Here is a 20894-nt window from a genome sequence, read left to right as displayed (position 1 = left end):
TTTTCAAATTGTTTAATTTTTTATACTAAGGTAGAAAACAAGATCTAGTGACTTGCAGTCCAATATTTCTACTTATGCTATTAATAAGTTAGTGTCAAAAACCACTTATGATAGCCAGAATCAACCTGAGTACAGATTCCAACAACCAACCTTAGGAGTTGGAACCTGCACAAACGCCAAGCCTAGAACCCTTTTGGACGATACGATAACAGTGCAAACGAAGTGCGCCCCAGCGCTTCGTTTATTAAAACATTTATGTAAATACAAAAAATATTATAAATATAAGTCAGGTTTGCGGTCAAAAAAAGAACAAATAGTTTAAAACTATTTTAATGTCCGACGTTTCGCCCCACTTTGCAGCGCTTCATAAGGGCTAAAAAGATATAAATAAAGAAAACTGAGAATATTACAACAATAAGGTAATTTAAGCTAGGATAAATATTATGTAAAAATAAAGTGATAAGAAATTACATATAAATAAAAGGAAGGAAGACATAAAATAGTATCAGTATAGCGTCTGAGTATATTTCCCTCAAACGTTTGAAGATCCTTTTCATAAACCTCCCCCAAGTTTCCGAGGCTTAGAGCAGCACTGGTCGAATTAACGTTTTATATAACCTAGTGGATCTTGATAGTGAGCTACTACTAAAGTGCCGACGCAGTCCAAAAATACACCTACTAGCCGATGCTATTCGTCTCCTTATCTCGGCCGAAACGTCGTTGGTGGCATTAACTTGTGATACGAAGTACACAAACTCCTCAACTCGCTATCTAATGATAAATTGTTTTAATTTGTTAAACGGGTCAAACATGGGTTGCGGATCACTGGAGAAGTGAGGTATGAGAGAGCGAAAAAGGGAGAATAAAATTGCCAAATAAATATAATAAAATTGTCAAAAAGGGGAAAAAATATTGTTTTTAGTATATAGGCCAGAGGTTACCAATCTTTTTCGGTTTGCGGCGCTCTAAATAATAAGATTTTTTTTCCCAAGATTTTGACTTCCTTAAAAAAATGGCAAAACTTTTCTTTTTAAAAGCGTTTACCCATTTAACAGCGAAAAATTAAAAACAAATACTTACTATTTTCCTTGGGATAATATAAAATATCTAATTTCAAATGTTTCGGTAATATCCATATTGAGACTGGACAACCACCTCCAAAGACTCGAAAATTGCGAAATTCTTGGAATTTTGTCAGCATACACGATTGTTTGCGAAAAAATTTTTGAATTGGAAATTCCAAGAAAATTGCCAAATTGTTTAATTAAATATTTCGCGGCGTCCCGGGTAGCCGCGGCACACACTTTGGGAATCACTGGTATCGACTTGTACCAATATGCACATAATATTATTGGCTGTTATAAGTGCAAATGACGAGATATTAGGGGCATCCTATTCAAATCTATAAAATACTATATACATAATTAAAAATATACCAATACTTTTTGAGCCTGAATATTTACTTTTCGTACGATCACTTCAAGCTCATCTTTGAATTCAAAATATTAATTGCTTATAGAATCTAGGTTTCAAGGCCCAGTTATGAAGTAAATATTAGTTCTGGAAAATATCTTAATCCTATTAAGATTTACAGAAAAAGGGGAGTGGTCCAATACATTTTTGACACACTGTACATAAGGGCCGCTTTTAATCAAGTAGGGGTCCAAGGTTTTAGAAATCTTCACATTGAATAATTTTTTTCCGAAAAATTACATAAATAAACAACATACTAAGTTAAAATTAGAATTTTAAATATTAATTAAAGTTCATTACCATAGACAGCCTCATTTCTTGTTTTTTATAATTTTTTAAAGCATTTAGGAGCTTTCAGTGCCATTTTCATCTGACGTATGATGAATTTTACAATTTTAAAAAAGTTACTATTATACATCATCAGAAATTAAAAATAACAATATTGTATATCTTTCTATTATATAAAATAAGTCTTTAATGATTATCGTGTAATATTGTGTTTTTAATAAAAATATATTAAAAATGGGTCATAAAAAATTGAGTTTAACTTATGAAGAACGCATTTTGCGAAAAAAAAGAACGAATGAAAAAGGTTATCTGGATCAAATCATCCAGATTTATTATAAGTCACTATACTATTAACAAAAATAATACAATCTGAACAACAGAATGCTCAATCCTACCGCTGTGAGGAGGCCAGATCAAACCTGAATCGAGTATAGGTGGGGAGGTAAAAGAGGGAGTAACATAAACAATCGGGAATAACATCAAAGGTTTAATAGACAGAAGTATTAACTAAACAGATGAAATACTGGATAAAAAAGATGTTTTTAACGATGTTCATGACGACACCTCTCCCGGGTTAACTCCTTCAACCACAAACGGCCCGAAAGACAAAACCAATAAAATACGCTTGGTGACCTCTTCCCAAAATAATTCACCTAATCAATCCTTACCCTATCCTAATAGTACTCACGGGTAAAACAGGAACTCAAAGGATTTGAATCTTTTGTTATTGTCAGTAAATGTTCTAATGACATATCTATGTTTTAAAGCAAAATTTAAATTAAAAAACGGTGTCCCGGGGAGCCGCGGCACACACTTTGGGGATCACTGGTATAGACGATTATTGATTGTTAAAAGTTAGGGAAGAAAAAAAAAATTGTTCTTATATCATATAAATATATGTATTGTATATATGTCCGATCATGGATTGATTAGTATGCTGTGTATTGTAGCAATCTAATGTATTTGGGCAGCGTGGATAAATAAAGCATTTCTCTCTAGATAAATTAACCTATAGCATCGTAAGAACTTTTAGAAAATTCCATTCTCAAAACATTTTATTCTCTTTATAAGTCCGAAGTTTCGGTCAATTCGGCTATCCTCAGGGACAATCTTAATACAATTTTAGAACCAAATAATTTTTTAAAAACACACAACTTCATGCAGGCTATTCTGTCCCCCTTATTATAACATTTACCCTAATTAGTCAATTATCACATTAAAATAAAAATAAAAATTCATTATCACAGTCATCTATTTGATAAAATCGATCATTATTGAGTGTGCCAATATTTTTTTAACCCTCTGTATATCAACGGAAAATGTGAGATCGTTGAGAGCAGTAAAACCATCGAAAACGTACTCAGGGAATATTGATTTTGTTTCTATGACTATCGGGTTGTTTGTTCGTATTGATTGGCGCACACTGTAGTCATTATACAGTAGTCCTGATACTTGATTATTTTGTTTTAATTATTCATTCTATATTTAACTGAATGTAAACTGTTGTTGATCCATACCATACATAGATAAAACAGCGACCAGTATCTCCTTTAAACGGTTCGAAATGTAAGTTTTTTTTTTTATATCATCATTTAATGGTGTATGCTAATGAATAATAGTACCAATTTTATTAAATTAATATCATTAACGATCTTGTTCTTGAATGAACAGTTTATGAATTACGTGAAAATTTTATAATTACAGTGAAAATTAATAAATTTGATGTTATTATATTTCCTAAAGTCTGTTAAGGATATGTTATAAATGATAAATGATTTTGAATTATTTAATTGGATAAGAGTTGTTAGATTATTACATAATGTGGAAATGCAGTGAATGATTTTTAGTCCTATGGCTTAAGGAAACAATTTGTACTAACAGGGAAGTCCCTGTGTGGGAGGAGAGAGGGATAGGTAGGAGAGAGGATTTTCCTCAATAATTTGAAAATTCTAAAATCTGGAAAATTTTAGGCTTGCCAAAGCGGTGTAACTCAAGTTTTCATAAAAATCTGAGTTAATGCTGGAATGAATTCTGAATATTAGAACTACCTACAGGCAGAGATGGGCAAAAATTAGCTTTAGTTGAAACTAATTGCTAAAATTGTCATGGTAACGACCCTTATTCATGAATGAACCATTGATAAATAAACATAGTATTCATGGCAATTTTAACTGTTAGTGTCAACTATAGCTAATTTTTGCCCATTTCTGCTTATAGGTATAGTGGTGTAACTTCTAGCTTTCTCGGTAGCTGCAAAGATGGGTGAATGAAATCATTTAGTCAGTATTACTATCGATTTTTTTGATATCCAAAGTGATTTATCGGTATTTAATATAAATACAATTTTTTTTATAATCTACTTTGAAAAAGATTACCATGTGTCTAACCGTTTTGTTGCATGAGCACTGGGAGCTGAGTTTATGGTAAACATTTAAAAAATTTGTGAAAATTATATTATTGTAAAAAAAAAATTTACATAAGCTGTTTTTACCGGACCTTTCTTCAGTTTCAAATTATGAAATAGTTAGATCCGGGTATGATATGATACTATATACTCCGGGATATGATAAAAAAATATATTGAAGTTAAATTGCAGATAATATATTGAAAGAAAATAGAAATAACTCGTGGAGGGGGGAGGCCGAAAAGACTACATTTTTATTGAGTTTAATAAATCTAATTATGGAGGAGTTAGATCCGGGTCAGAGGAATTTTTCCAATGGTTCTGATATAAAAATAAATTGAGGTTAAATTGCAGATAATATATTGAAAGAAAATAGAAATAACTCGTGGAGGGGAGAGGCCGAAAAGAGTATATACAATTTTTATTGAGTTAAACGAATCTAGATAATTGGGATATATTATTGGGGGGAGATGGTAGCAGCCTGTATACCAACTCAAAGGTTGTGAGTTTGAGCCCCTGCCCTAACCGGGCATAATGACTCACAGCCTCCCCAGGGCGTTTGAGAGGCCTGCTTGCTTAGCTGGATACCTCTGGCCTAGCGCTAGTAACTGAGTAAGAACCTCTACAGTCAGGGATTAGCCCTCCATTCAGCTATGGTTGGCGCTTTTCTGTCTAAGTGGTTTGTAATTTCTTGGGTCTTTCACCCAATTAAAGTGACCCTCTTAAATCTTATTCCCCTCAAAACCTAAAACCTCAGGCCTTTGGACTGAACACATGCTAAAACTGCTTTATTATTTTATATTAATTTTGAAAAATGGTATGGACTTGGTTATTCTTCCCTAACATTTTTCATTTTTTTTTTTTTAGAGTAGACCTAAGAAAGTATACAAATCTTAAAATTATTCCTTTTTCGTTGAAAAAATGTTTAAATTATTAAGAAGACATAAATAATAATAAAAGAATAGCATATAAAATAAAGATGAATATCACATAATTGCTTACAACTTACATATAAACTGCAGATAAGGACAGGAACATCATACATGAGCTCAAACAATTATGAGCATAAGGGGTGGGGAAAATTTTGTTCGTTGATAGTATTTTGGAATTTGAAACTATTATTCTGTAAAATGCCTTAATATCTCAAAATAGTGTTTTACAGGCTTACACAAACTGATTCCAACATCAGAATAAATATTAAGATAGATTGAATAGGTCCATAAGATAAAATAAGCAAAAATTTGACAATACGACCATTCATTGGTAGGTAACAATGAATAAATATGTTCCTAAACCGACGTGTAATATGACAAACAATAAACGAATTTAACAAAAAATACATTATATAAAATTTGATATATACATTGTCTGGTGACATCTTTTTCGGTTTCACAGTATTTTGTCTCGTCCGTAAGTAATGTCAATAGGGATGATACGGGGAGCTTGAACATCTTGGCCGAGGTGTAGGAAATCAGCCGCCCTACATGAAAAGCCCTAACTCATTGACAAATGAGTAATGCTGCCGGTAGGCCCATGGTGCAGTAGGGGGATACTTATTGGGGCGTCATGGAAAAGTGGTGAGCATCGTGGATTGGCCCATAGTTTTCCACACGACCATCTCACATTTTGATTGAGAATGGGAGTGCGCGTCGAAATGAATATTTATCCGCTTGTTATGGCGTAAGTTCCTGCAGTTACCAAAACCGTGTTGCACTGGTTTCCAGGTGGACTTGAAGTGCTTCGAGGTTTCTGCATCACCCTGTAGGAGGAGTGAGATACCATTGGGAGGAGCTTTATTACAGTAATTTTCCATGTCTAATTTACCGAGCATAGTAGGAAGCAGGTAAAGATGACAGTCCTCGAAAACCTTGGTGGGAACACCAATTATTAGGCCGGGATACTGGTCAATACCGATCGGACCAGAGAAGGGGAGGATCGGGCAGAACAAGCTGGGATAACTCATTTATCACCTTAGAAGAAACCGGGGGTCGAGGCATTTCGGAAGTAATCTTTTCGACCATTAGAGCGTGGACCTTAAAATTTGTGTAGTTGATAATAGTGGGCCGAAGCCTAAAAGTGATCCAGCCCTTGATATACCTCCCAGACCAGCAATTCGGCCATCAAAGGGCTGCTATTTGACTTCCGATTCGGGCTGCAGGCTTAGTGGTAATAGACGTGTACTGGCTCCCCTAGACCAGTAACAGCCGTGCGTGTGCAGAATGTTTAGGCCCGTCCAATATGGCATATGCAGTGCCCATTAACGCTTCAGAAGGTGGCTTTTGAGGTCTGGATGAGTAATGGGTTTGACCCACAAATTCGCCAGACTCCCACGGATTTCGAGCAGCTACAGAACCAGATCGACCTTCCAGATGCAACACACTGTGATGTTTGGCGCTACAAAACGTGCAAGCGGCTAGTACAAGAGCCCAAGAGGAGAAAAAAGGCAGTTATCTCAGCCCATTTTTTGATTACTTTAATGAAAAATATGTATAATTACTAGTCAAAATAGATGAGTCTGCCAAGTATAGGTAGGGGGAATAAAAAATGGCGGCTGTTTCAAAGGGATAAAAAAAAACTAATTTTTCATTCGGAGTTATATATCTCAAAAAGTAGGAACAACACAAGAAAACCTAAGAGATTGTCATTTAAAGAATAGTAAATTTGCTAAAATATGAACCCTAATAGAGTAATTTACGTTAAATAGTTTTCGAGATATAGCTTTTTAAAAAGCAACATTTCATAAAAATGTTGTATAGGACGTACTGAAAGATCAGTAGTTAGTGAATTTATTTTGAAAAATCTATATTACAAAAATCATTTGACGTACAGATGTCTATTAGCACTCAAATTAAAGCTAGTTTAATGAGCTATAAAGTATTTTATGATGTTTATCTTCGTAGGAGTAATAGTTTACATGAAATTTTCTAAAATAAATTGATTTATAGTTGTTCGGACAAATTTTCATTTGCCAAATTTATATTCATATGTGAATATCATAAAAACTACAACCCCTACGAAGATAAGTGTCATAAACTACTTTATAGTAAGTTAAATTTCCTTTATTTTGAGTGTTAGCAGACATATGTGCGTCTGATGGATCTACAGATATATTTTTTCAAAAATCCAACATTAAATAAAGAAACATTAGAACAACTATAAATCAACATTTAGTGAGTTTATTTTGTCAAACATAAAAACTACTACTGCTACAAAGAAAAACATTATAAACTATTTTGTAGTCAATTTGACTAGCTTTAATTTGAGCGCTGGCAAACATCTGTACGTCCAATGGTTTCTGATATGAAGTTTTTCATAAATCAAACTTATTATCCGAACAACTATAAATCAATTTATTACAGCAAATATCATGAAAACTACTATTCCTACAAAGGTAATGGTCATAAACTTATTTATATTCCATTAAACTAGCTTTAATTTGAGTGCTAATAGACATCTGTGCGTCTCATAGTTCCTGAAATATAGATTTATCAAAATAAATTAGCTAAATACTAATCTTTAAGAAGATTTTCAAGAAATTTTCCTTTCTAAAATGCTATATCTCGAGAACTGTAGGATGCAGTTAGCTCTTTTAGGGCTGATATTTAAGCAAATTTACTCTTCTTTAAATAATGCTCTCTTAGATTTTTTAGTGTTGTTGGTAGTTTTTAAGATATAGAGCTCCGAATGAAAAATTAATGTTTTTTTAAGGTTTTGAAACAGCCGCCATTTTTTATTTCCCCTACCTATACTTGGCAGACTCATCAATTTTGGCTAGTAATTATACATAGTTTTCATTAAAGTAATCAAAAATTGGGCTGAGATAACTGCCTTTTTCTTCCTGGCTCTAGTACTTGCATTTTGAAGCTTGATAACCCGATCTTAGGCAGTTACAACACAAACTGAATGATTTAACAAAGTCATAGCGTTCCTTAAGGGTTAAAGCTAGGAATTCAAAGTACCTTCCCAAACAATGTCGCCCATTAAAGCTAGGACAAGATTCTTTGCCAGGAGAAGTGTACTTCGCGCGCCGAGAAGTATTGACCCCTGGCAAGGCTTTAATTTTTCTGGTGGTTTTCTGGGAGTCATGTGTATCGTTGGTGACCTGGATATACATAATCTGTGTATCGTTGGTGACCTGGATATACATAATCTGTGTATAGGTGGTAACCTGGATATACATAATCTGTGTATAGGTGGTAACCTGGATATACATAATCTGTGTATAGGTGGTAACCTGGATATAAATAGTATAGATGGTGACCTGGGTATACATAATCTGTGTATAGGTAGTGACCTGGGTATAAATAATCTGTGTATAGGTGGTGACCTGGATATACATAATCTCTCAGACCATCATGGCTAGTAAGGAGGGAGGCACAGTACTTGTTCCTGTCTGTAGGCCTAGTGCGTGAATCATCTGAGTGTGGCTGCATAATGAAGGTGTGTTTGGTGGTCCAGAGTCATGTGACCAGGCTGTCAAGGCATGATGAGTACTGCCTCTATTTCACATTGAAGTGGGCACAAAAATGAGATTGAATCCGACAATTACTCTGCCAGAATATTATTCCCTTGTAAAACATTAAAATTTTATTTTATTGTTTATATTAATAAGTTTTATGTCTAAATATGGTATAGTATTGTTTGTGTTCTTTTTGTGAATTGTGTCAGTTTATTTTTGCTGTTTTAAATGTTCATTGATTTATTAATTTGTATCAATATTAAATAATTAATTTTATCAATATCAATTAATTATTTTATCATTAATAATCAATGTCAATAATTTTAATCAATAATTAATTTTTAATCAATAATTTTATCAATGTCAAAAAGTTAAATTTTATCAATGTAAATTAATTAATTTTATTAATGTCAATTAATTGATTTTATCAATGTAAATTAATTAATTTTTTATAAGTAATGAGCCTATATATTAATTATTTTCTCTATTTATTTCCAGAAATGGTACTAACAAATTGAATAAATTTGTAGATGTACTATATTTGAAACAAACAGGGAATTATATTATGTTGAAGAGGGGGGCACATTATTCCTGAAATGTCCTAGAAGAGAATAAATAAATGTATATTAAAAAATTGAATAAAAGCTAGGTTGAATGCTTGTTATTTTTCAATTTTGAAACTGCTTAGCTCGCGCCTTCTATTGAAAAACTTAAAAATTAGAATTTACAAAACCATTATCCTTCCCACTGTTATTTATGAATGTGAGGCACGGCCTCTTACACTAAGGGATGAACAGTGTCTTAGGGTTTTGGAAAATAAAGTATTACACAAAATATTCGGATTGAAAAAGGATGTATTAACAGGAGAATTTAGAAGATTACACAACACTGAATTAAGGGACCTACACCTGGTAAATATAATTCAAGTTATAGCATTGCGGCGTATAAGATGGGCATGTAAGGTTGTAGGGCTTAGTTTCCTAACACGAGGAGGCCCCTCACCTCCGGACTCAAATAGTTGCTAAACGGATAGCTCATAAGTAAAATTAAATATAACAGGTAACCTTTAAATACCAAAGGTAGTAAAAGGTAAGACACAACACGAATTACTTTTTCTTTATACACAGTAATGCACTACTAACTCACATTTTATTTCTGTTTTAGAGGGTTCGGAAAAAAAAAAAAAAAGTAGGGCTTAGTAACGAGCGGGTCCCTAAAATGGTAATAAACACTGAACCAACGGGTAAACTTCCGAGGGGTAGACCAAAACGTAGATGGGAGGATTGTGTTAAAACTGATTTAGTGTAATTGGGTTTGGAGGGGCATCACTGGAAGGATGTATGCAGAGATCGTTTGGTGGTATCGGCATGGAACCTTCAGGTTCGTTAAGCCTTTATTACTATTATTATTTTAAAAAATTGTAAGTTTTTGACCTTTAGGAAATATAATTTTTAAAAAGTATAGGTTATATAATGAAACAATATTGCATTTAAATAATAATTATATATTTAGGAGAAATATATCTTTTAAAAATTCTTTATTGAAAAAAATCACAATTTCATTTAATAATTGTAACATTTTGGGTTTTTCTGCTAATAAAATCGCAATAAGATAATAAATTATTTATGGAACATATATACATATTTCACATAAATAATTATGAAAAAAATATTTCAGAATATAATCTAGAAAATTAAAATATTTTAATTTAGCCGAGAAATCTGATTAAAATTGTTGGAAATTTAAGATTTTAGGGGGAAAAGTGGAAGGGCCTAGTACCCTGTATGAGGGAATGGTGAGTATTTTTTTCTTTTTCTTTTTTTAATATCTGGTTTATTTTATGAACAATTATCAGAACCTAAGTGTGGCCACACCCCACAAGTTTACAAAAGACTGTGTTGAAGGTACTTGATGATATTTTTGGTATTATAAAATGTGAGTAATAATTTCAAAAGTTATGAGCATGAATCTCACTATTCTACGTTTACAATAAATATAAATATATAATTTCATTTATGTGTTTTACAAATAGTTTACAATGTTTTATTTTGTTAAGTTCTTTAGCAAATAATATCAATGGGATGACATTAGCAGGGGTAACCTTGGTTTAGGGTTAGGGAAAAGGGGATTAAGATTATGGGAGGTAGCAAATTTCTTTTCACCTAGGGTACCAGAAAATTGATGATGACCTCTTCATACTTAAGAGATCCTTTCTCTCCTCTGTCTAGACAACAACTGTCCTTTGTCAAAACAAAAACCTTCCTTGAGGTTACATGTAAACATCGATTGTCGTACAACAGTTAGGGATTTTTCTAAATGATTTACTTTCTGAATATTATTCTGTAGCACTATTTCTTGATTTCTATTTTTCCTTTAATTTACTGTATTTTCAATTATGATGGGAAGAGTTAAAATAGTTTTTTATGATATTTGAATCTGCTCAACATGGCCTTGATTCAACGGACTTGACTGAAGAATACGTACCGCCATCTTGGCTTTGTTTGGAATACAACGTATTTCTTTTAGACAAAGAAAACTGGTTAGCTTGCTTTATAATTTAAAATAACAAATAACAATATTAAAATTATACATAAAATAAAACATATCAAAACCCTTTATACATCAAAAATATACTATTTACTCAAAAAGAGCATACTTATTACATATTACAATATATATATATATATATATATAAGTGATTATAGGAAACACTTATTTTCATGAATTATATAAATGAATTTTCTTTATTTTATAATGTAGGCATATAAAGTAATCATGTTATCACTGTATTTTTCACAGCTGTATTATTATTATTATATTATTAAACATAAGTAATATTGGAATATTTACAATGAGATTCAGTAGGTTACTCTTTTTAGTCTACTATATATTTTTTCCTAAACTTAATTTAAACAAGTAGTTTATGATTCATATGGTAACAATCATTTCAATTTTTAGATTTATAGATGTAATACATAGTTTCTTCACATGAATACTATTTCTCTATTCTCTGAGGTTAAATAAAAAAAAATATAAATTTATAGGTGAATTTCGCCAGAGAAGTAGTCATCGGATTACCATTTCACAATTGAACCTGATTCCTCGCAAAACTTTTGTTGAAAGTAATGTTGAGCCTAAAAAAATGGACAAACAAAAAGAAATCTGTAGGAAAAGTAAATTTGACCCAAGATATCTCGAAACAACAAAAAATGGAAACGTTAAACTGAATGTGCCTCCACCAGATGATCTACTTCCAAAAAATGGAGAATTTATGAGAAATGGGAAAAGGTACAGTTTTGTTTACTCATTTTTTTAAAACATACTTCTTGTTTAGTAATGGTTGAAACTGGACAAAATTATTTCTAATGTAGTATCATAATTTAATAGTATGAATTACTTTAAAGCATTAAAAGTTTGATATAGTTCTTAGTTAAATAAATCTTGAAATATTCTGATTGAACCCAAATATGCAATAAGAAACCAACCTTTTTTTCATTTTTCAACAAAATTCCAAGGCTCTATTTATATAAATTTTTGTTGTTTATGTTTTGAAATAAAGATTTTTGAAACATGATCTATATAGCACATAAACCACAATAGAACCTTTTGCATACAAGGTACATAGCTTTGGTTCCTTAATGCTTATATGGGTTTATTTAGTTGTATGAGATAAAATTTTAGAATAAATAATAATATCATTGGATAATATTTTATTAGTATCTTTATAACTGCAGCAATGTAACATTAACCCTATTAAATATTTTTTTATAGTAATTTTTATAGGCATTAATTCCAGAAATGAAAATTTATTTTTTTGAATCGTTTAGCTAAGATATATAGAAATATAGTGTTTATATTTTAACATTAACTAAAACAAAAATTATACTAGAAAGGCAATGGGGAGCGACGGTGGCAGCGTGGTAACGCGCTTGTCTACCAACCAAAAGGTTGCGAGTTCGAGCTCGGCTATACCCTGGATTTTTTCAAGCAAATAATTTCACAATACTCACTCGCAGCCTACCCCCAGGCATTTGTGTGGGTAGTTAGACAAGTTGCACTCACAAGAGTAGGCGTGGGATTGACGAATCCACCCTATGAAAACCTTGTCAAGAGACATGCAATGTATTTCCTTAGTACATCGCTCGAGGCCTTGAACCTTCACGGTCTGTCGTGCCAGGACACAAAAAATCAATAATTGACCGTGTGTATTAATAAAAGGAAGATGGTTCAGATGCGACTTAATGAAATTAAGTATTATCTGTGTGAGGTTTTGAAAGTCGCGATAACTTCTGCGTCTGATTGGGGCTTCCCTGTCCAGGTTGATAATAAGGGAAATGGTGAAGACCATAGATATCGCTAGGTGTACATGAAATACATCTTTCCATCTCAGATTCTATCTTGCATGCCACAATAGACAATATCAGATCGCAGTTGCAGCATCTTCTGTAATTTTATGTCTTTGGGGTCTTCCGATGTACGCGGCAAGCGGGGGCATCAAAAAATGAGACTCTTAACCCTGACTTTATACAAAATCAAAAAAGAGCCGAAAATTTCGGATTATATAAATCCGACAATAAGCTTCTAAGAGGATGGAATTAAAAGATTTGTTATGCTTTTCATAAAAAGTTGACTCGGTGACAGAACTTTTTTTTACAAACTGCTAATCTAATTCTGTATTTTTTAAGTTGACCCAAAAAATGACATATCTTTGATAGTATCAGATAATTATAATGATGTTTTAAAATAAAACAATAATAATGATTAGAAATCAATAATAAAACAGAAATAGGTATAGATCTTGATCTTTAATACTCATTTTCCTATAGATATGTAAGAGTAGTGACCCGTGACTATGTGAGAGATATCATTATACCTGAGAAAGGGGACACTGCCAGGAATTTGATTTTATGTAAATCTGAATTAGATAAACTTGAAGCTGTTCAGGTATTTTATTCTAAAAATAATCCATCCATTAGTATTATAAAAAAAAAAATATTAAGTAGACTTGTAGAAAAACCAAATCATCTAAGTTTACATAATATTTAACAGATATTATTAAATGATGGTGCAATAACTGCTCATTTGTATTCCTGTAGGAGACTGAAGGTATAGACAAGTGTGAAGAATTAAAGAAACAAAGAGAGCAATATGAATTGGAAGCAGCTGCAAGTGATAAGAGAAAGAGGGAGCTTAAAAAACACTTTGTTATCTACAGAGAAATGGGGCCTGTCCTCAATAAGGTTACATGATCTATACAGTACTGATTATGATAGCATATTCATTATGTAACATATTATTATTATTTTTTTTAAGCTTAACTATTTTATTTGCAATAGTAAAAATGATTACAATAAGCAAATGGACTGAAATAGAACATGGCATGAGGGTGACAGCATCCTACTGTTCTTGAATAAAACTATATTTTAGCTCTCCAGTAACCTCAACAATATACTGTGCTAATCCAGCCTTAAGCATCCTCATTAATTTCAATATATTTAAAGTTGAGAGTATATGATAGTAGTACATGTTCTAATAAATATTTGTGACAATTGATTTCTGAAAATATTATAGTCCCCTGACTTATATAGAATAATTTTCAAAATTTTACTAATTTCTTCACAAGTTATTATAGTAATAAATTCATTCATTTTTGGAAACATATATTTTTTTAGCAATTTATCAAGTATAGTTTCAAAATTTACAAATCAAATTAATAAACAGAAAAATACTTTGTAGTAAATATTCAATTCCTATTCTATATTTCATGTAAATAACTTTCCGAATCAGATATTATTTAGTCTATATTATAATATTTATGATTCTTAATCAATTAAGAATCATAAATATTTTCTAAAGAAAATATTTATGATTCTTAATCTAAATAACATTTTTAACAGTTGGAATATGTTGCAAAGCTGAAGGCTAATCTTCTTCTTCAAAAAGCGAAGGCTGTAAGGCAAGAAGACCATGATGATATTAAATTGTGTAATAAGCTACTTCTCGGGACGAAATGTCAAGCGATAAGGGATGCTCAAATAATGGAAAGAAAGCAAATAAAGTATTTATTTCTTTATTCATCTGTATTAATTAGTAACCAAACCTTATTTAATATTTATGAAAAAAAAAAAATCAAAGGTTACAACACTGGCACCATAATATATCACAACATAAGTTACTTTTTAAAAACCAGAAATATTAGATACTGAAAAAATTACTAAAAGCAGAACAATCCTATGAGAAATAATTATAACAAAGAATATTGAGAAAACAATAAATTACAAAACTAATACCAAGAAATTTAATGGCTTCTTTGCAGATGTTTATGTAATATAACATTCAACAAGCAATAAAAAAATATATTTATAGAATAATGATTTGAATAATTAGTAAATAAATATTGGAAGAAGATAGTTGACTGTATGAAGTAGATTGGAGGAAAATAGTCTGGGTGGGGGTCAATAGTAAAAGAAAACTATTTATTGTTAACCAATGTTTCGCCCCATTTTGTAGGACTTTATCAGGGCTAAAACAGAAAACAAGATACAAACATTTTAGAATTAACAGAACACTAAAAATAAAAAACATTTCAAAACAATTGTTAGGTTTATTAAGTATGTAGAAAAACTAAAATTAATAAAATATTAATAATAACAATATGAGGAAATATACATGTTGGTAGACTGGATACAAATTCTAAAATGTTTGTATCTTGTTTCCTCTTTTAGCCCTAACGAAGACCTGCGAAGTGGGGCGAAACATTGGTTAGAAATAAATAGTCTTCTTTTACTATTGTGACACCTTTATTGACTGCCACCCAGACTATCTTCCTCCAATAGTAAATAAAAACAATTAATTTTTATAAGAAAAAAATATATGAAGGAGAGAGGACAATGTCCAAGAACAGTATAAAAGTATAAATATCTCTCTTTCATTGTTCAATTACATAACTATTGTTATTTTTATTTATTTATTGTTTTTTTAATAATTTATTTTTGTTATTTATAACTATTAAATTATTATAGCATTGTGATAGGTAGGGGTGTCTTTTGCACAAGATTAATTTCCATCATTGCCAATTATTAAAAGTAAATCAAAGTGCTATATAATAAACAGCCTGATAAAATAAAAGCATTACAATCATTAACATAAATTTAAAGAGGGCATTCTGTCACAACAGAAGACCTATCAATTGTAGTCTTATTAAGGTGTTTTCCCCATTTTTGAAATTAATTTTCACAAAATTACTTTTCTTTCTTCTTTTTGTTTTAAGGGAAGAATTAGAACAAGAAGAAAGACGTCTTGAGGAGATGATGGAACAGGAAAGGCTAAAGAAATTAGCCAAAGAGAAGGAAGAATTTCTTTTTCGGCAGAAAAAAAGGGAAGATTATATCAATAGCCTTGATGAACAAGTTAAAAGAAATCTCTTGGAAAGAGAAATGGAAGCAGAAAAGCAACTTGAGGTAATTTATATAAAGAGCTCTTATCTTTCGTTTTTTTTATAAGTTAAAGAATGTGCTTTGAATGTTACATGGAATATTAAGTCAAAAACTCAATTTTCCAAGTATGTAAAATAGACCTTTATTCCTTCATAATTTTTGATTCATTAGAAAGTAGACGTTGAGCTTAAAACAAGGTGATTCTCTATCACCTATCTTATTTAATCTAATACTAGAATACTTTATTAAAAGTGTAATGAATACCAAAAAGGGTTTAACTTTGGGTTGTAAAATAGAGGTGCTTGGGCATGCTGATGATTTGGTACTATTGGGTGAGGACAAGGAAACTATAGAACTAAATCAATGTAGTTGTATCCAGTAAGGAACTAGGTCTCAAAATAAATACAAATAAAACAAAATATATGGTTAGCAGTAGAAACGAGACCAACTTCGATTATATAGATATAGCAGGAAATATATTTGAACAGGTAGAGGGGTTTAAATATTTAGACGCTATAGTAATTAGAAAAAAAAATTAAATTGATGAGGAAATATAAGCAGGAAATGCTTGTTATTTTTCAATTTAGAAATTGCTTAGCTTATGTGCTCTATCCTAATAACTTAAAATTTAGAACTTTCAAAACTACTATTATCCTTCCCACTGTTCTTTATGGGTGTGAAATGTGACCTCTAACACTAAGGGAAGAACAGTGCCTCAAGGTTTCTGAAAATAAACTATTATGTAAAATATTGGAATCGAAAAAAGATTAATTAATGGGAATATTTAGAAGGCTATACAATGCTGAACTATGGAAACTGCACCTGGTGAATATAATTTAAATATTATATAAAAAGATTATATCAGTGTGGCGTATAAGATGGGCTTATAAGGTAGTAGGGTTTAGTAACAAGTGGATCTCTAAGATGTTAATAAACTCTGAACCAACGGATAAATACCTGAGGGATAGACCAAAACATAGATGGGAGGATTGTGTTAAAACTGATTTAGTAGATTTGGGTTTGAAGGGGTGTCACTGGAAAGATGTATATAGAGAATGATTGGTGGTATTGGCATTGAACCTTCAGGTCCCCTAAGCCTTTATTATTATTATCAGAAAGTAGAGGAAACCAGTTCTTTTATAGTTTATTTTATCAGTTTTTGTCTATTTGTTTCCCCATTCCTACACCACTTTTTCTTTTTTCTTTTTTTTTTTTTTTTAGGAAGCGATGATTTTAAATGAGGCAGTGATGCAATCTAGAATTGATTACTTGAAGCAGGAAGAAGAAAAAAAAATGAAAAAAGAAAAAATAAGAAAAGAAATAAATAAAATGAATGAGCAAGTTTTAAATCTTTTAGATGAAGAAAAAGAAAAGGCAAAGCTGGCTGATCTTAAGGTATACTACCTGGACTATACTGTAGATATAGAGGTATAATAAGGTATACTACCTGGAGTATACTGTAGATATAGAGGTATAATAAGGTATTCATTTTTAATTCTATTGGAGTACAATAAAATTAATATTATAATAACCTATAATTATAGGTATGATATTGGTAGGTATATGAGGCTCTATTAGAATTTCTCTCAAAAATAGGTAATTTGTTCCATTCCAGTATCTGATTTGATCAAACAAAATTTGTTTGTTGATTAATAATAACAGAAGTAGACAGTAGTAGATTGATAACAATAGAAGGTGAAATATAATATTACGGAGGTAAGAATTTTGTAAAATAAATTATGAAAAATCCAAAAAAAAAACAACAAAAAAACAGAAAGTATTGAAGAAATAAAGAAACAAACATATTGAAAGGTATGGAAGAATATTTAAGTGATGAGTAATGGAAATGACATAATAAGACATGTAAGGAGTGTTTAAAATATTTAAGAACAATTTAAATTGACATAAAGAAATGTATGAAAGAAAAATGACATACATGATACAATGATCAAGAAGAAAAAAAATGTACAATATAGATGAAAAAAAAAGGCTAAAATAAATATTTAGAATGTCTGAGGGGAAAAAATGAAAGATAAGAAACAAGTGAGAAGATATATGAAGAATGGGAAACAAAGAAAGAAAGAAATACTAGAAACGAGTGGAAGACACATACTTCTACAGATATTCTGTCAAGAGTGATTGAATTTTAAGTTCACTGATAGAGAGTGGGAAAAATATATAAAAAATATAATTGAAATTAAAAGTTGGATAAATGAATATGTGCAATGAAATTGATATATTTTATTTGAAAACAAACAGTGGTCATTTGAAAACCAAAATTATAATCAGAATCATTTTATAAAGTTGATCTACTTCAAAAGATCATTTTTAGTTATTAAACTTCCCTCTACTGCTCATTAAATCAGTTCAGGGACACAAATAGCAAATATTTGTATGACTTATTTCTACCGTATGTCCCTATTGAATATCTTTTAATCGACACAAGAAGCAAAAACGTTTACAAAAGATGCTCAGATGAGAAATCACTCAATTATGAAAACTAATGTCATCATAGGAATGTAATAGTAACAAAACATTCATTCTGATCCATTGCTAGACACAAATAGAACTGAATCAGGTTTATGAGTGAATGTTTATATTAAAGAAAAAAAAGGGTAATAATGATATCTAAGTGAGTGGGAAGCAGAGATGGGCAAAAATTAGCTATATTTGAAACTAATAGTTAAAATTTCCAAGTAAATAATATTTGTTTATCAATGATTCATTCATGAATAAGGGTCATAACTATGACAACTTTAATTTTCGCCCATCTCTAATAGGAAGATAGGCAAAAGATAATCACATCAAATATGATTAAAATATATAAGTTAACTTCCAGACTTGAGCAAAATGCTCTAGGCTAAACCTCGTACAGCTTAAGATCCTCTTGTTTTAATATTTCTTTTCATAATTTTTTATTTTCTCCACGTACTTCATGATTTTGATATTCTGGTTTCATTAAAAATTGATTCACAAATTATTAAATTTTTTTACTATTTTCATTCTTTGAGTGTGAGTTTTCTGGCCTTTGAAAATTTAAAGTACTTAGAAGACAATGATTGTGTATATTAATAAATTTCACTTTGTTTCCTATTACTTCTCATGGTGAAGTCCAATACTCCAATACACCTCTCATGCTACATATTTTTTTTAGAATTAAGGAGGCGTGGCTTCAATAATTTTTTCATTTATAGCCTCCATCAAGCCCAAACTCTTCAGCGGAATAGTCATGTGAAATTCAGTCCCTTCTCCAAGTCAATATTATTTTATAATAGACATTCAATCTTCCTGGAAAAAGAACTTCCATCGTATAATAAGGCTAAGTCTAAAGTTAGCCAAACTATCAAATGGACGCCAAATTAGATCTCGCTGTTTTCACTGCTCTTAATCATCTGGAAAGTTAACGGCTAAATTCTCTTCGAGTTTGACTGGATCTATAACCTGTGACAAGATTGTAAGTGTGTAAGAAGTGGCGGGAAGAAGGCAAAAGGACATAACTGCGGCAGCAAGACCTCCTAACCACCTCAGATAAGCCATAACATACAATATGAGACCTTACCCATTCTACCTCAATTTTTTTATATTGTAATGCTTTAACTAATTAACCCACAACTGATCTGCCATATCAGGAATTGAATTTTGTCTTAAAAAATATGTATTTTAGTGTATTAAACAGGAAGGCTAAATGTTTCTATATTTAACCTCAATTTCCTCACAAATTTTAATTAAGAACTTTATTAGATTATATTATAGGGTTTCTAAGAAAAAAGCATGTACCAGACCCCTGAAGTTGAACTTTTAAATTAATTTTTGTAAGTTAATAATTATGAATCAGTTTTTTAAAATTTGTATATTTAAAGATTCAAGAATTAATGAAGAAGAAAGCAGAGGAAGAGCAAAAAAGGGAAGATGAACTTTTAAGAGAAAAAAGAGAAAGAGAAAAGGAGCTAGCCAAAATGAGGAAAGCTCAGCAGCTGCACTCGGATGATATTGAGAAGAGGGAAGCAGATCGGGCTAAAAGAATTCAAGAACAGGTAATACAACCAACTTTACATTATATATCATATATAAAAATTATTTTCATTGAAATCATCATATTTCAGATCTAATATTATATTAACTGATACATAACCGACAAGTTCTGGTTATATGTTATGAAAAAGGGAAAAACCTTCTTTTGAACTTCTTTTCCCACCACTTACTTATTGCACAACTACTCATGATTTACTAAATGAATAAAATTTAAAAATAAAAAAAATTGAAGCTGTACCGCTACAAACCATGGGGTTTTCAGTGGTGCAGTGAGGAAGTATTGTAGACCAACATTTGTGCAATGAGGTGATTTGGTCAGAATCATGTTTAACCATCCAAATTTTTACCCAATTTATGAGGCTTGGTGGACCCCAGAGAGCCACTGATCTGACTCACGGCCACAGTGAGACAGATAATGACTAAATAAACTATTCTTTGTTCAATTTAATGTAACTCTTGATGATTATTGTTAAATAATAGAAATTATTCCCAACAGTATGAAGAACAGTGGAGGAAAAAGGAAAGGAAAGAGTATGAAGATAAGGTCAAAGCAAATGAAAAATTAAAAGAAGACAGGAGACTACAAGTAAATATTATAAATTTATTTTATTATCATTTATAAAATTTTATTGTATAACCATTGAAATAAGGACAGATCAACCCCATAATGGCTGACAATGGGACACTTGTTTGAATATAGATAAGTAACGTGTTTTTTGTTTTATGAAAGGAATATGGGCCGGGTGCGGTCAAAAAAACTCAAATAGTAGAATTATACTATTTTAATGAGCCAACGTTTCGC

General features: G+C 31.0%; 1 protein-coding gene across 4 annotated transcripts in view; it reads left to right on the top strand.

Moving 5' to 3' along the window:
- The first annotated feature begins 3217 nt into the window (after window positions 1–3217).
- Window positions 3218–20894, top strand: part of LOC106690347 (cilia- and flagella-associated protein 45) — a 22024-nt gene continuing 4347 nt past the window's right edge. Inside the window, exons 1-9 of one of the 4 annotated variants that reach the window (XM_067049721.1) lie at window positions 3218–3327; window positions 11669–11912; window positions 13451–13568; window positions 13721–13864; window positions 14522–14682; window positions 15895–16084; window positions 17282–17455; window positions 19921–20094; window positions 20589–20678. In XM_067049721.1, coding sequence (XP_066905822.1) covers window positions 11767–11912; window positions 13451–13568; window positions 13721–13864; window positions 14522–14682; window positions 15895–16084; window positions 17282–17455; window positions 19921–20094; window positions 20589–20678 — 1197 coding nt within the window. In that variant the 5' untranslated portion in view covers window positions 3218–3327; window positions 11669–11766. Of the gene's footprint in view, window positions 3328–11402; window positions 11593–11668; window positions 11913–13450; window positions 13569–13720; window positions 13865–14521; window positions 14683–15894; window positions 16085–17281; window positions 17456–19920; window positions 20095–20588; window positions 20679–20894 lie in introns of those variants that run through there. The other 3 variants (XM_014435758.3, XM_014435759.3, XM_014435760.3) reach the window with 3 other exon arrangements.

This window comes from Halyomorpha halys, unplaced genomic scaffold (assembly GCF_000696795.3).
Source record: "Halyomorpha halys isolate HHAL.00 unplaced genomic scaffold, Hhal_1.1 Scaffold1675.1, whole genome shotgun sequence".
Lineage (NCBI taxonomy): Eukaryota > Metazoa > Arthropoda > Insecta > Hemiptera > Pentatomidae > Halyomorpha > Halyomorpha halys.
Note: the sequence above shows the minus strand (reverse complement) of the source record. Positions and strands in the feature narration are given on the sequence as shown.